A 16,057-nucleotide genomic window follows, 5' to 3' on the forward strand; every position below is an offset into this window, starting at 1 on the left:
CTGCCCCTTCCCTCTCTGTCCACGTGGCCAAAGCCACCTCAGGTAGTGACCGTCATCTAGCTCAAGAGAGTGCACTTTTGGTTACCCCTAGGCTACCCCCAGCCCATCTCACAGATCCTTCAGGCTGGCCAGGAAGCCTCTGGAAGGAGCCTCGGGGATCACTCAGTTCCAGGAATTATAAACTCTGATCCCTGGGAGGAGGAGAGGGTGAGGGGAAAGAGAAGGTGATCCTGGACCCCCCACTTCTGCTCCAGGCAGCCACTCCTTATGTAGTGAGCTTCTGCAGAAGCTTTCATTTAAAGAAAAGACTTGCAGCCTAAAACGAAGTCTGAAAATCACCAAACTCACTCATGTTGCACATGAGAAAACCACAGTGTTTATTTATTTATTTTAAATATTTTTTAAAAATTTTTTTATTTTTTATTTTTATTTTTTTGGGGGGTAAGATTTTTTTTTTAAATTTATTCACTGAGAGACACACACAGAGAGAGGCAGAGACACAGGCAGAGGGAGAAGCAGGCTCCATGCAGGGAGCCCGACATGGGACTCGATCCCAGGTCTCCAGGATCACGCCCTGGGCTGAAGGTGGCACTAAACTGCTGAGCCACCAGGGCTGCCCCAAAACTACAGTATTTAAATGTTTAAGAATATTTTGACATTTTGCAGGACTCAAACAAGCTGCTCAGTGACACAAAGGGAGGTGGGGACATGAAGCAGGTTGTCATGACTCCCTGCTTTCATTAATTACACCCTTCTTCCTCTGTGGCCTTGAGGGACAACCACCATGCTTGACACTTGTGGGACATTCTGTGATCCTTTTGATCCTTAATTGGATATTCATATTGGATACAAACAGGATATTCATATTACTATTTCTTTTTTTAAAAAGATTTTATTTATTTATTTATTTATGAGAGACACACAGAGAGAGGTAGAGACACAGGCAGAGGGAGAAGCAGGTTCCCTGTAAGGAGCCTGATGCAGAGTTGATCCCAAGACCCTGGGATCATGACCTGAGCCAAAGGCTCAACCACTGAGCCACCCAGGGGTCCCTCATATTACCATTTCCATTCACATAAGAGGAGACTGGTGCCAGGAGTACAAAGTGACTTACCTAAGATCACACCATTATCAAGCTGTAGCTCCAACCCGACTGGAAACAGGAACTCAAACAAACACATGTACACATGTGTTCACAGAGCATTATTCACAGTAGCCAAAAGGTAGACACCACCCAAAGACCCACCAGTGACTGGATGGATCAACAAATTGGGCTGTGTATATATATGCAATGGAATATTATTCCACCATGAAAAGAAATGAAGTACTGATACCCCGTACAGTGTACATGAGCCTCAAAAACATGATGCTCAGTGAAAGAAGCCAGGTACAAGAAGTCATATATTATAAGATTCCATTTATCTGAAACATCCACAAGGAAAGTCCAGAGACAGAAGGCAGATTGGTGGGTGCCAGAGGCTGGAGGGAGAGGGGGAAATGGGGAGTGATTCCTTCATGGGAATGAAGTGTCCTTTGGGGGTTATAAGAATGCTTTGGATTGGGGCACCTGAGTGGCTCAGCTGTTGAGTGCTTGCCTTCACACCCAGGGCATGATCCTGGGGCCCTAGTTTTGAGTCCCACATCGGGCTCCCTGCGGGGAGCCTGCTTCTCCCTCTGCCTGTGTCTCTGCCTCTCTCTCTGTGTCTCATGAATAAATAAATAATTTTTTTTTAAAGAGTGCTTTGGATTGAGAGGTAGCAGTTGCATGACACTAAATGTAGTAAATGTCACTCTAGAATGATTCATTTTATCTTATGTGATGCTCACTTCAATAAAATAAAATAACCAAAGGATGGAGGTCCCAAACCCCAACTCCTTCTCAAGCTCACAGAGTTCATATGATTAAAAGAAGCTGGGGGGGCTCAGTCAGTTGAGCTTCCAATACTTGATGTAAGCTCAGGTCATGGTCTCGGGGTCCTGGGATTGAGCCCTGTGTTGGGCTATGAGCTCAATAGAGAGTCTGCTTGAGACTCTCCCTCTGCCCCTCCTCCACACTCCCTCAAAGTAAATAGATCTTAAAAAAAACAAAACCAACCGTCGACAGTGCTGTCTGGCACGCCACAGAAAAGCACAGAAACAACATTTTAGAACGTAGACCTGTTTTTTGAATCTACTTACGGTGAACTGTGGCCCTGTATTGAAAGCATCAGGAAATGGGGTCACTGTATCAGCCGGGAATGTTTTTATCTTCAAAAAAGAGAAAGACAGGAGGGTTACAAAAGAAAACAAAAGTTTTGAAATCTTTGGCAGTGCGCTTTTAAAACCGAATTGAAGGATTCAGGGGAGCACACGCAGAGCCCTCGTCCTTTGCATAAAGAAACATATAGAAGGTCCCAGAGACCCCTTGGCCAGAGGTTGTATCTGTGCTGGTCCTTGTGCTGTAGGGCTGGGACCCAGCAGGGCTGACAGGCTGCAATCCTGTGTGTGCAGGCCACCCACGCTTACCTGTCCCCAGAACTCCCTTCCCTGGAGGTTGTGTGGGTCTCCTAGACACACTGGGCCCTATGTGTGGCCTGATCCATAAAGGCCACGGTCAGGGTGTGTAATGCGGCAGGCCAGAGCTGCCTGGGTGGCTGCTGATGGCTTCCCCACAGCTGTGAGGCAGGGACTAGAGGCAGGCCACATCCTGGGACACAGTCTGTGACGGTGGACAGAGAACCAGGAGGCTTTGCACTAATTAGGCCAGCAAGTATTTCCTGTCTGTTCCCTTCAGTTGTTGGGCTCCCTGTAAATTGTGGGCCACAGGGAAAAACCTTGGGGAAGTGGGAGGCCCCTGTATGCACATGAGAATCCTGCGGCCGTAGCCTTTGGGATAAAAGGCATTGTGATCAGAAGTGCCCAGTGCTTGGGGTGGCTGTGGTACAGGGCTGGTCGGAAGTAAGCACAGGTGTGGCGAGTGGCCGAAAACAGCCTTTGCTTCTATTTCATTCTCTTTGGTCATTTTGTCTTTGGACTTTTGGAGGCCTCAGGGAATATGGAGTGTGCTTATTTCTTTATACCAGCCTAGAGGACTGCCAGCAGGCCCAGGGGTCTAACGACTCTGGTACTAGCTTTGCCTGCGGCCCCCAGGGCACAGAAACTGCCTGCACACCTGCTGGTGAATGCACGCTAGGCCACCTGCCACCAGCAGGCTGCAGCCCGGGCACTGAGGCCACCGCTGCCCACGGGCAGCTGCTTTTGTGTCTCTCCCTGGGGGCTTGTCTGCAGACCCGAGGGTAGTTATTTTATGCTCTTGAGTCACTCTGATGGGGGTTAAGGCAGATGTGCAAGAGCACAACAGAACAGACCCAAATCTGCTGCGGTTTCTTGAATGGGTGGAGGAGTTTTCAACCACTCAGAGCATGACAGTGTCTTTGCAATGTGCATGGAGATGTGCAGTCCACCCCTGCTCCTCTTCCCCAAACTTTCTTTGGTCTCTTTAAACATCTCAAAATTCCCAGAATGGGCCCCAAACTGCCTTAAGACCCAGGTGCCAGCTCAGATTGCTGATAGCAGCTGCCTGCAAGGCAGCGAGAGGACCCAGGGGCGGGGGGGCGGGGGGGCGGCTTCTCCCCATGGTGCGTTCTCCTCCCACCACCTCATGGTTCAGCGTGTGTGCCGAGACCAAGAGCAAAGTGAAAAGTAACATACAGATAGGACTCTCAGACCATCACGAAGCCAAAGGGAAAAGAAGTATTATTATTATTATTATTATTATTATTATTATTATTGCTATTAAAGAAATGTGAATATCAGCAGCCTCAATGAATTATATACTCTATCTTCCCTAAATGAAAAAAAAAAAAATCGATCCCAACAGTTACACTCTGTGTTGCTCGGCGACAGCAACGCACATTCACTCTTCCGATGGTGCTGACACTTGGTAGAACCACTTTAGAAAGGGAGCAAAGCCAAAGTCACAATATTGAACCCGGCCCAGGGTCTAGCCTAATAAAATAAAATACCTGACACGAAAGCTATCTGTGTCCCCTCGAATAATGACACACTGGAAACAAAGCAGGCGTCCTGCCCTAAGAATCTGTTACGTAAATGGTAGACCAGTCAGTCACTGGATGGAATACGGTCATTTACAATGCAGTAACAAGGACAAGGTAGAGACAGTCCACCGCTAAGGGAAAAGAGAAAAAACGGGAGATGATATGGAGACTATGATTTCACTTTGTAAAAGTATGAATGAATACGAATGCTATTAGAAGGAAACATGCACAAATGGAAAAAACAAAACAAAACAAAACAAAAACACTGTGCCACGCTGGGATGATGGGTGATTCCTTTCAGGTTGTCATGTAACACTCATCCTGTTACCTTGAAACATAGCAGGGAAAGACAAGTTTATGAAGTTTTTACATTCAGGGATGCCTGGGTGGCTCAGCGGTTGAGTGTCTGCCTTCTGCTCAGGGTGTGATCCCGGGACCCCGGGGGGTCCCGGGATCAAGTTCCCCATCGGGCTCCCCACCAGGAGCCTGCTTCTCCCTCTGCCTGTGTCTCTGCCTCTCTCTGTGTGTGACTCTCCTGCATAAATAAATAAAACCTTAAAAAAAAGTTTTGGGGCGCCTGGTTGGCTCAGTGGTTGAGCAACTGCCTTTGGCTCAGGGCGTGATCCCAGAGTCCCGGGATCGAGTCCCGCATCGGGCTCCCTGCATGGACCCTGCTTCTCCCTCTGCCTGTGTCTCTGCCTCTCTCCACGTCTCCCATGAATCAATAAATAAAACCTTTTAAAAAAAGTTTTTATTTTCAGTAGAAAGGCAGCTTCTTTCTTTCTCTCTCTTTCTTTCTTTTTCTTTCTTTCTTTCTTTCTTTCTTTCTTTCTTTCTTTCTTTCTTTCTTTCTTTCTTTCTTTTCTTTCTTTCTCTCTTTCTTTCTCTCTTTCTTTCTTGGAAAAGCATCTCTGCTCATCGGAACTTTAGGAAAACAAATGCTTCCTGGTCCTCGAGACCTACAGACAAAGGGCAGGATGGACTGCAGCCTGTGGGGCCTAACTTGGCCAAACTGTGTCATCCATCCCGGAGTCAGAGCACCTGTCAGCTGGGCCCTTCCAGAAGGTCTAGCGCCCATGCACACGGGTGGGGAGGCCGCCTGGGGGCTCCTGCCCGCCTCAGCTCTCCTGGCCAGGCCCCTCTCCCTGCCAGGGTACCTACCAGCCTCGTTTTGATTGGAGGGTGCATGCAAACTCCAGTGGTCTCTTCCTTCATGAGGGGAGAGAGTGGAGGAGAGCAGCGAGAGTGGGCACAGTGGGGGGCGCTGGCTGGCTCGGCCTGCTCCGAGGGGAGGAGAGAAGGGGGGAGGCGGAGGAGAGGGGGGCGGAGGCAGGGGAGGGGGGGCGGAGGCAGGGGAGGGGGGACGGGGAGGAGAGAAAGACAGCACAGTGCAAGAAGGATCTGTCAACCCCAGGCTGCCCTGGAGCCAGCCTGCGCCCCGCCTGCTTCCAGCCTCTGGCCAGCGGGCTTCGGGGCCCCCTCCTCCCTCCTCTCCCCGCCTTCTCTCCTCCTCTCTGATGCTCGGGTGTCTCCTCCACTATCTGAGCAGAACCACCCCTCCAAAAACCCCATTCCCGGGCTTTGGCAGGCAGGGCCTGTGGCGGCTTCCTGGAGCACCTGCCCAGGCCACAGACGAATCAGGGAGGCGGGCCTGCCAGGCCTGGGGGCACCCACGTCGGGGTGCAGGGCTCAGCGGGGGGCCAACAGGTGCTCCAGGAGAGACACGGCTCGGTGCACTTTCGGATCTGTCCTCCGGGTGCAGAAAACATACTGGCCCTGACCGCCCCCCACCCGGCCCCCAGCCCTCTGGCCCAGGCCGCATGACACCTCGACACCTCGTGTCGCCACTGAGGGCCCCTGCTGCTTTAGCTGGAAGGCATCGAGCATCGTGAGAAAATGCCAGATGGCCTGGGGTACTACGGCTTCCCCACCCCAGCCCTGAACAGTGCCATGCACCAGCAGCGGCCGACAGCTTGCACTGGGAGGCTCGGATGGTGAGGAGAGGATGCTCTGAGGCCTGGACGGGGGCCGCTGCCCAGGATGCTGTGGCCTGTCCCTCAGGAGGGACCATTCACTCCAGACAGTAAGTCCACGCATCTCTGCATTCCAGAGAGTTCCTTGAGTAGCTGGGGACATCCTGCCATAAGGGACGAAGTACAGCCTCTGGGGAAGTCTCACTGAAACATGATCAAGACCACTGCAGGCGCCTTTTCTGTCTCCAAATTGATCTGACGCCGGCCTCTACAACCGGTGCGGCCTGGACAGTTCCAAAGGGCTTTCACAACCAGGGTCTCCAACCGTCTGGGGGACCACCTTGCTTTACTACTCAGATCTGGAGATACAGAAAAATGGCATCTGCGAAGTCTAAGCCTGTGGTTCTAGACCTTCTTGTTGATTGCTTCTGCATCCATCCTTCAGACACATTCGAGGCTGTGCTAACCACCGGCTGCCAAGTTTTAGCGGCCTCCTGAGACTCTCCCCCTCACTGCTCTCTCCTGCCTTCGGGGGGAATCCTTCTACCCTCCATAAGCTGGCATTTGAGACCTGATTGAAACAGGTTCCAGCCTGCCCTCCAGCCTCGCTTCTCAACGCTGCCCCAGCCAGAATCAGCTACATCAGGGACCCCAGGCCACAGGGCCTTTGCCTCTGCAGATAAGCAGGCACTCCAGTGTGCTTTTTGAAGGAAATAAAAGCTGGTATAAATGATCCATAAACATGGACCCTATTGCTTGGATGCCATAATGTGTACAAGCCACTAGTGTCCTAGCTGAAGATTATGATGAATGTCCTAAGGCTTTGCCCAGCATTGGACTTTTACGGTGAAGAAATGTTGATCCATCCCACACGCATTCATGACCTTTCTAAATGTGCATCTGTTAGTAAACGAACAGGAAACAAGATAACACGTGTAACAGAATACAATTTTGAGATTCCATTTTATTTTTTTTTTCTCTCGGCATTTCCTCTCCTCCTTGGCTCTTTTTTTCCACATCCAGGCACCTAAGTTCTTCTAAGCTACTTGGCTTTTGAGGTTTAAAATCTTGACTCTTTGGGGGAACAGAAAGATTTCTGGCATAGACAAATGAAGATGAAAATGTGAAAGGCTTCTTTATCATTCAGATAAGCAAAGAGGTTGCCAGTTTGAGGACTGGAGAGACAAGTCAGAGAGCACATGAGGACGGGTAGACATTGGGAAGTAGTGAGCAGCGGGGCCTGTGCCCCTCCTTCACAGGCTCAGGCTCGGGCACAGGGATTGAAGAGCAGAGAGGGACTAGTGTCCCTCTGCCCAGGTGGAACTGGGGAGGTGGCAGGTCCCGGGGCAGAATGGATGGCTGTATGGCATGTCCAGAAGGACAAGGGATGCTCGTCCCAGCAGGACAGAGACTGCCTCTCATCCAAAAGGGGCACGAGGGAAGCAGGGGATGCCCCAGATGCATCAGCAAACAGATGACGTCACAAACTAAACAGACTTCCCTCCATCTTCCTGTGCCCTGGGGAAGATGGATGATTCCCCAGGAAGATGGAAGAGGCATCCTGATTTGACTTGGGGTCAAGCTTCAGCCTTCCCGATAGAACGAGATTCAAAATAAAAAAATACGTTATTGAGAGAGATGGAAAACCACTTCTTCTGACACCCGGCCCAGGGCCCACTTCTTTGCCCAACACAACCTTCCTGTGGCCAGGCCAGGCTCCTCCCTGGCACGTGAACTCTAATATTCCCAGGCCCAGAACAGATCTGGGTCCTGAGCGCCTCCGCTTTGCAGCTGGGCGAGGTGTCCTCGTTCTACTTCGCCAACACCAACACCCCGTGCACGTGCCCAGACTCACCTTCCACCGTGGACAGTGGGTCTCCACTCATTTGCTTTCTTCCCTCCCGATCCTCTCTCCTGCCCCACTTCTCCCATCCCGGCTAGAAACTCCAGTCTGACTGTCAGGTGTGCGATGAGGATTCCAGCCCCGGGCAAGCAACAAGCTACACAGGTGGCAGGGCGTCTATTGCTAAATGGAGCTACAGAATGGAAGAGTTGGGGGCAGGAGAAGAAAAGACATGGGAAAGAAGGAGGAGAGAGTGTTGCAAGACTGACACACTGGAAAGAATGTGTTTTTGGAGAGTTTGAGGATGAAAATCCTTGGAGTCTTGCAGGGTGCAAGAGAATTAAGAAGGAAGAGAAGTGGGATTTGAGAAGTGTTACCAGAGAGGTGATAATTTAATCCTGGATGCTTTTTGAGAGATGCCAGTTAAAGACTGAAGCTTACTCTTATTCTCAGTTGTTTGGACTGTGCTTCTTTGAAAACCACTCCACACAGAGACTGGATCATCAGGATTGGAGGCCTAAGGGTTAGACCAGCACTTCTAATGCCTTGATGGAACGTCACCGAACGAAGGCAAGAGAATCTGGTCCTAATCCTCTCTCTGCTGTCCTTCGAGCTCTGGCCCAAGGAAGCAGGGTGGTGCTGTGGCTTTGGGAGTCTCATCCAGCCCCAGGCCCTAAATCCATCTCTCCTCCGCTGTCCTCTGGGGCAGAGACACCACGCCCCCACCCTCTCCTCCAGAAGAACAGAGAGGACTGCTGCTTGCATTTCGATGCGAGGCAGAGCAGGTGAAGCATGGGGGTAAGAAGACCCGACAGGAGAAAAAAGCTGCTGGAGCCCCCTCCCTCTCCAGGACCACTTGGCATTGGTGAAGACAGGAGTCTGGAGGGACATAAGGTCAGAGCCAGTGATGCCAAGGACAGCCCCAAATGGAGTGGGCTCTCATGAAAACACCAGCCCTCCTGCATACCTTCCGTGTGAACATGTACGTGGATGGACATGCACTCCCACCCCAAAGCCACATAAGCAAGACAAAGGATGCTTCATCCTGAGATCTGTATTCACAGCACACTCCAGTTGTGAAGGGGGCAGCCAGGTCCCGCTACAGGACGAGGACCTCAGCTGCCCTGTGCCCGGGCAGTGCAGCACCCTGGGCCCCGCTTCAGAGCTCAGTCAGAGCAGCCCAGATATGGCAAGGTATCCTCAGAGAGGGAGTGAGCTCCCTGTGGCCAGGGGGGTACCAGCAGAGGCACTGGCACCTCAGATCAGGTGACCTCTGGGTCCCACACAGATGCTGCTTCCTTTCTATTATCAGACCATTAACGTTCAAAGATAAAGATGGGACAATGAAATCTTCCCTCTGGATCGGCAACACAATGTGTTTTCAGGAAATCCTATTGATCCTGTCAGAGCCACGTAAGATATATTTTTATAAACTACCCCGAGTTTCTCAGGTCTGCCAGAACCTTTAATAAAGACTCAGTATTTTGTTCATGCTGCACCCTTGGCATAAGATGCTTTGGTCCATTTCCTCCATCTGGCAAACTCCTACTCATACTTCAAAAACCCCATGCTATGAAGCCTTCTTTTGCTCAGTGGCCCCCAGACAGGCTAAAGCACTGGGTCCCACAAAAGTAGCAGTTCCTATAGGCTCTTAGATGGCATTACCTGCAGCATGCCTCCACATTCTGGAAATTGCTCAAGCCTAACTCAGAGAGCAATCTTCCCCCACTGCCTCCTATTCCTGCCCAGCGTGTTTTCTTCAGCATGGGTCTAGGAACTCAGCTTTCTCCCCCTTCTGCCTCCGTAGGCCCTCACATTGTGCCCTAGGGGTTCTCAGGTCCCTTTGGGGTTTGCTGCTCTCCAGCTAGACTGATGTCCTCAGACTGCTGCCCTGGCTTCTAGCCGCACCCCCCCCCCCCATGGCCCTCCTAGGGTGTAAGGCCTCCACTGGGACACTCAGTTGGGATCCTGACGTAGCACCAGGCCCAGGCTGTTTAACTTGCTGTCTCGTCCCGCACACCCCGTCTCAGTCTGAGGAGTGCTTTAAACACAGCCCCTCTTCCAGGCACTGCTCTACCCCAAAGTGGCGAGTCTCTGAAATCCAGATGCCACATCAGCCCAATCTGGTGATGCAAAGGGCAGCAGAGAAGGAACTGGAACACCTGGGCTCTGGCCCCATCCCCACCTGGGGACTCAGTTTCCCCATCTGTGCAAAAGGATGACAAGCTGATGAGAGAAGGCCCTGCTTCTGGGTTATCCTATTTTGGCAATTTGTCTAACAAGAAGGCCATCGATAACTCAGCTGCATTTTCTCTGACACGGGAAGGGAGTAACCCCCAACGTTCCCGGAGCAGGCCAGCTCGCCCACTGTCCGTTCTCAGCTGTTCATCCAAACGTGCTGACTCGAAGCTCTCGGACGGTACCAACTCTGTACAGATCACAAATGAGTGCCCTGTGCCAGCTGAAGCAGGGACGGTGATCCCTCCTAAAGCCTAGACCATAATCTGTCTGCCTCATTCGTCCCCTCTTTGAAAGCCTTCCAGAAACCCTTCCTATCCACCACCTGCTCCTCCCGCGAGCCCTTCCTGAACGACTCCCGCTCCTGGCTTCTCCTGTCAAGCCTGACCCTCCATCAACCTGACTTCCCTCCAGCCTCCAGCTGCCCCGTCCTCTCCCAGAGCCTCCCACACACGACCCACTGTGCGTTGAGTTCTCGGGAGGTAGGTTTTGACTTGGTTCACATTTTGACTCACATTCCACATTTGCGGACCATGATCTATGCTGAGGTTCACTTGGGTATCAGCCGAAAGTGCATCCAAGTTTGCCTGTGTCACCTAATGCTATTCATAATATCTCACACACATTTATGGTACTTTTCTATTCTTCGAGGGCTTTCTCTATCTCATGTGATCATTAAGACACTCTTAGGCAGATACGGCAAACGATGGCATCCTTTACCCCATGGCAAGGCTCCTAAGGAGAGGAGCAGAGACTGGAGCCAGGTCTGGCCTGCATGACTCCTGGTCCAGGGCTCTCTCCCCTGCAAGGGTTTCTTGCCTGCAGGAGTCTCATGAGGACCACCATCCCTAAGGGAAGACCTGTATGCAGAGGATGGAGGATGGCAGGGCAGGGGGGCACGAGAGGCCTTGGAAAGCTGGAGTGAGGCCTTGAGCCAGTGCTTCGGACCAGAGCACATTGTTGGAAGCAGCAGCGAGAGGTGCCCCATGGGTGGGCATGCAGGGAGCAGCCCAGGAAGCCAAAAAGCCAAGACCCAAGCACCAAGGATTCCAACCCGCTGGGGAAGCAGCAGACAGGCAGGGTGGGACCCCTGTAGCCGCCCTTTTCAGTGGAAAAAGAGCACCGTCTCCTTGAGGGCTCTGGGAGGTAAAGGGACCCATGTGCCTGAACCCCCAAAGAAGGCTGATCCCTAAGCCTCCAGGCTGTGAGCAGGACAAGAGGAAGAGCCTTCCCAACAGCGATGCCCACCTCTGTCCATCCGTCCCACTGCCAAGATGTTTCTATGGTCTGTGGCTTTTCTGGTTTTAGCAAAATGGGAAGTTTACCAGAGGAGTAGCTTCTGTGAAGTCCATCAGGAGATCGCCTGGCTCCAAGGTAAAGGCACCTCCTCGGTCAGAGGGACTCTAGGAAGGCAGATAAAAATATTGCTGGTCAGTGTCAACTCTGGACCAACAAGGGAAGTCCCCAGAAAACACAGACTTTTTCCATCACTGAGCCCCTGACCGTGCCAATCCCCCAGACTGTTTGCTTGCCCAGCAGTGTGCAAATTATAGAAATCAAACCCCAAATGTTTTCTGAAACCTTAACGGGTAGAAACTGTGTGCAGGCTAGGGAATCGCCTTTTTTAAAAAGGTGCAAACAACTTCTTTTAAGTGCTCTGAGTGTTCTTTGGTCTTTGTGAGGGGAAATGCTTCAAAGAGTCCTCTGAGGGGCAGCCGGGTGGCTCAGCAGTTTAGCACCGCCTTCAGCCCAGGGCATGATCCTGGAGACCCGGGATTGAGTCCCACATTGAGCTCCCTGCATGGAGCCTGCTTCTCCCTCTGCCTGTGTCTCTGCCTCTCTCTCTCTCTGTGTCTCTCATGAATAAATGAATAAATAAAATCTAAAAAAATTTTTTAAAAAAGAGTCCTCTGAATATATATAGAGAAAAGATCCCATCCTGGATCTAGTGGGTCAAGCCCTCAAGGAGCTAAACTCACATGCCCAGAGGGGGTCGAGCATGCAACTCTTGATTTCAGGGTCATGAGTTCAAGCTCCATGTGTGGCACAGAGTTTATTTTAAAAACAAAAATTTTTTTAGAGATTTTACTTATTTATTTGACAGAGAGGGAGAGCACACAGCAGGAGGAACGGCAGAGGGAGAGGGAGAGGGAGAAGCAGACTCCTTCCTGAGCAGAGAGCCAGAGGCGGGGCTCTATCCCAGGACCCTGGGATCATCATGATCTGAACTGAAAGTAGATGGTTAACCAACTGAGCCACCCAGGCACCCCTAAAAATTAAAAAACAAAAAACGCCAACTGCATAGTAATGAGGAATATCTTCATGATGGGAGGAAGGTATCTCTGAAACCCACATGCAGTTTTTCGGAAAACATTTTTTTCCCTTTTTGCCCTGGAGTCTCAGCAGCATGGGAAGCCTACAGGCCCTTTATGGGGAAAAAAAATAACCCCCATCAACTTGGCACAAGCAGGGCCCTAAGGAGAGAGATGGCCAGGAGAGGGAGCCCTGTGGCCTCTGGTAGGAAGCCACCCACATCCCCATCCCCACTGAATTCTCCTTTGTTTTTTTTTTTTTTTTTTTTTTTTTTTTTTTTTAATTTTTTATTGGTGTTCAATTTCCTAACATACAGAATAACACCCAGTGCCCGTCACCCATTCACTCCCACCCCCCGCCCTCCTCCCCTTCTACCACCCCTAGTTCGTTTCCCAGAGTTAGCAGTCTTTACGTTCTGTCTCCCTTTCTGATATTTCCCACACATTTCTTCTCCCTTCCACTATTATTTATATTCCCCAAATGAATGAGAACATATAATGTTTGTCCTTCTCCGACTGACTTACTTCACTCAGCATAATACCCTCCAGTTCCATCCACGTTGAAGCAAATGGTGGGTATTTGTCATTTCTAATAGCTGAGTAATATTCCATTGTATACATAAACCACATCTTCTTTATCCATTCATCTTTCGTTGGACACCGAGGCTCCTTCCACAGTTTGGCTATCGTGGCCATTGCTGCTAGAAACATCGGGGTGCAGGTCTTTTTTTTTTTTTTTTGCTTGGTTTTAACCATGGTGAAGAATATATGATAGGAACCCATGTTCACACTTCAAACAAAGCAGTGTGAGGGGCTCTGCACAAGACAGAGAAACTTAGCTCAACATACCAGGAGGTGATTTACAGGAAAGCAGGGAGCCTCAGTCTGGGCTGGTCCCTGGCTGAGGGGTCCCTGGCCTGAGCAGGATCTCCTGCTGAGCACCACAAAGGGATTCCCAAAGATCCTGGGCAGGAGGAGCTGGTAAATGACCAGCTGGTCAAGCAGGATACAGATACGGCCTGGCCCATTGTTACCTAGAGGCTACTAGGAATCATGACCAGTTGGCCCAGATGTCACCTCCACTGGACCTGATGCTGGCCCATCAGCTGGGCAGGGAAGCAGACCTTATTCCCATTTTTAGGGAAGGAAACAGGCTTGGGGAAACAGGTCTGCGGCGTACTTGCACGTCTCAAGCGTGTGAAAGGACCAGCTGGGAACAGAGTCTGGGGGCTGCTCTTGACTTCAAGGCCCCCACCATTCCTCAGTGGGAACCACAGACCAAGCAGCCTCTGACTTGCCATCTACTCGTAGAGCAATAGGTTTGAACGTATTCAGACCAACTGCTGCAGAATGACCACAGCTAAGGGTCACTCAGAGAAAACCGAGAGAAATGCCTTGAGCAAGGCCTTTGTCACAGCCCATTCTCGCAGCTGGCGACTTCCTGAAATTGTGAACTGTCAAAATAATATTGCCCATTTTCAAACTATTCACATGGGCCCATCCATATAAGGAGTGGGACGGGGACACTGCCATGTTTTTACTGCTCCAAATTTTCCACGATGAGGGGAAAACCATTTCTTGTTTCCTATGTTTATGGTGCAGTGAAGATTATATAGGGATGATACTCTAAACCCAAAATTGCCCTCAAAGATCTCTTCCATTTTCTCTTAAAGTACAGTGTGCAAAGCCTTTATGATATCATTTGGGGCTCATAAACAGGTCTTCTTCTGGGGAGAGTTATATAAAACCCCTGCCCTCGTGGTTGTCACCCTTGTTTTATGAGCACACGGTTGACTGCGCCAAGTTTCAATGCACGTGGGATGCCATGCACTAAATTGATACTGAATTCCTAGCAAGTGCAGCTACTCCTTGGGGCTTCCCCCCCGTACCTTGGCCCCCGGGGACAGCTGGCCCTTGCCTTCTGAGTTCTGAGGCGAGCTGAGTTTGTGGCCCTTGGGGGACACCAGGGGTGCTGAGACTTGCGTGGTGGCCGTGGTGGTGTTTGTGGCGGCGGCTGTGGGCGCTCCTACTGCCTCGGCCAGGTCAGGAGGGAGGTCATCTTCATCACTGCGGTTACTAAAAGCACATGAAGCTCTGCTCATTACGACAATAAACAGGCTGTGGGGAGCAGAGGGAGGGCCGGGAGGGGGTGGGGGAGCTCCCCAAACAGATGTCTGCCAGATGTCCAGCTTCCAGGAGGCAAGACAGTGACATTTTTGCCAAAGCCAATTTGGGCTGAATTTTTTTTTTTTTTTTTTTTGTCATTTGCCAAGGGATTAAAAAAATTGTCTTTATTATGGAAAGATATACATAATATTTATCATTTCTTTTCCATTGGGAAGCGTACAATTCAGTGACATTCGATACATTCACAATGTTGGGGGCCCATCCTCACCATCTCCACCCAAAACTTTTTCATCACCCCCAAAAGCAACTCTGTATCCATGGAACAGTAACTTGCAGTGTCCTCTCCCTGAGGCCCCTGGTAACAGCTGTTCTGCTTTCTGTCTGGATGAATTTAACTATTCTAGGGACCTCATATTAGTGGAATAAAACAATATATGTCCTTCTGTATCTGGTTAATCTCACTTACCATAATGTTTCCAAGGCCCATCCATGTTGCACCATACACCAAAATTTCATTTCTTTTTAAGGCTGGATAATATTCCATTGCATTGATGGGCTATGTTTTGTTTATCCATGCACCTGTTGATGTACTAACATGTGTTTGAGATCTTGCTTTCAATTCCTTTGGATTGGGATTCCACTCGAGGTGGAATTGCTGGGTCATATGGTAGTCCTATGCTGAATTTTTTTGAGGAGCCACCAAACCAAGGGAGTGACCTCCCTTAGGAGGGTAAATACAAGCCATTTAAGAACCAACCAACTGACCACCTGAGTGAAAAGTATAATCACCCCTGTCATGGCCTAATAACAACTGTTCCTCTGGTGTGACAAAATAGTTACAGGGGAGGAGCTGGGCATGTTTGTCTGGGGCCTCACAGCTCTGGTTTTGGGACCTCTCTGGTGGAATGGGATGATGCAGGTGCGAAAGTACACTAGACAGGAAGTCACCACGATGGAGGAGAAGTCTGGATTGCATTCTGGGTTTGTTTCCAGGGCTTGGATTTGTGGGGCAGGCTTGGCCTCCAACCAAGTATATTAAGGCAGGACGCCCTGTTAATCTGCTCATACTGGCACAGGACAGACCAGTGCCATCAATCAGCCATTCTTAGTATGGACAGTATCTTCTCAAACTTACAGAAATTAAGCCAAGTCCTTGATCCCCTAATGTCAACCAGAATGCTGCCTGTGCAGTAAAGGGCTGACCCTGCAGGCCTGGGGTGCTCTAACTCGGCACATTCCAAACCTCTGGCCACTGATGAGCTTCTGGGAGAACCTCGGGGCCCTGGGCATATCTGCATGATAAGGGTGTCACTGCATACCTGACCTTGGGCCATGCCACATAGTCTATGCTAGCAATGTGACTTCTAGTGAAGACCTGCAGACAAAACCTGCTTTTGATTACAGGTCTTCACTATATGCTCACACTAATATCAATTTGATCTTGGGGTTAGGGGGTGGTTGTTGGAGACTGGGTACCTGTTCCATGACTATGTGACTGACCCCCAATAATAAGCCTGGATACCAAGG

General features: G+C 50.4%; 1 protein-coding gene across 8 annotated transcripts in view; it reads right to left on the reverse strand.

Annotated features, from left to right (window-relative positions):
• The window catches only part of EPB41L4B (erythrocyte membrane protein band 4.1 like 4B), a 127,275-nt gene that overhangs the window by 2,561 nt on the left and 108,657 nt on the right, over nucleotides 1-16,057 (reverse strand). For 4 of the 8 annotated variants that reach the window (XM_077912841.1, XM_077912842.1, XM_077912839.1 and 1 more), the window contains exons 21-24: nucleotides 14,293-14,479; nucleotides 11,417-11,494; nucleotides 5,199-5,315; nucleotides 2,179-2,247 (exon numbers count right to left, since the gene is read on the reverse strand). In XM_077912841.1, the coding sequence (XP_077768967.1) occupies nucleotides 2,179-2,247; nucleotides 5,199-5,315; nucleotides 11,417-11,494; nucleotides 14,293-14,479 (451 nt within the window). The remainder of the gene's footprint in view (nucleotides 1-2,178; nucleotides 2,248-5,198; nucleotides 5,316-11,416; nucleotides 11,495-14,292; nucleotides 14,480-16,057) is intronic. The other 4 variants (XM_077912843.1, XM_077912840.1, XM_077912846.1 and 1 more) reach the window with 2 other exon arrangements.

The sequence above is a fragment of the Canis aureus genome, chromosome 10, assembly GCF_053574225.1.
Source record: "Canis aureus isolate CA01 chromosome 10, VMU_Caureus_v.1.0, whole genome shotgun sequence".
Taxonomy (NCBI): Eukaryota; Metazoa; Chordata; class Mammalia; order Carnivora; family Canidae; genus Canis; species Canis aureus.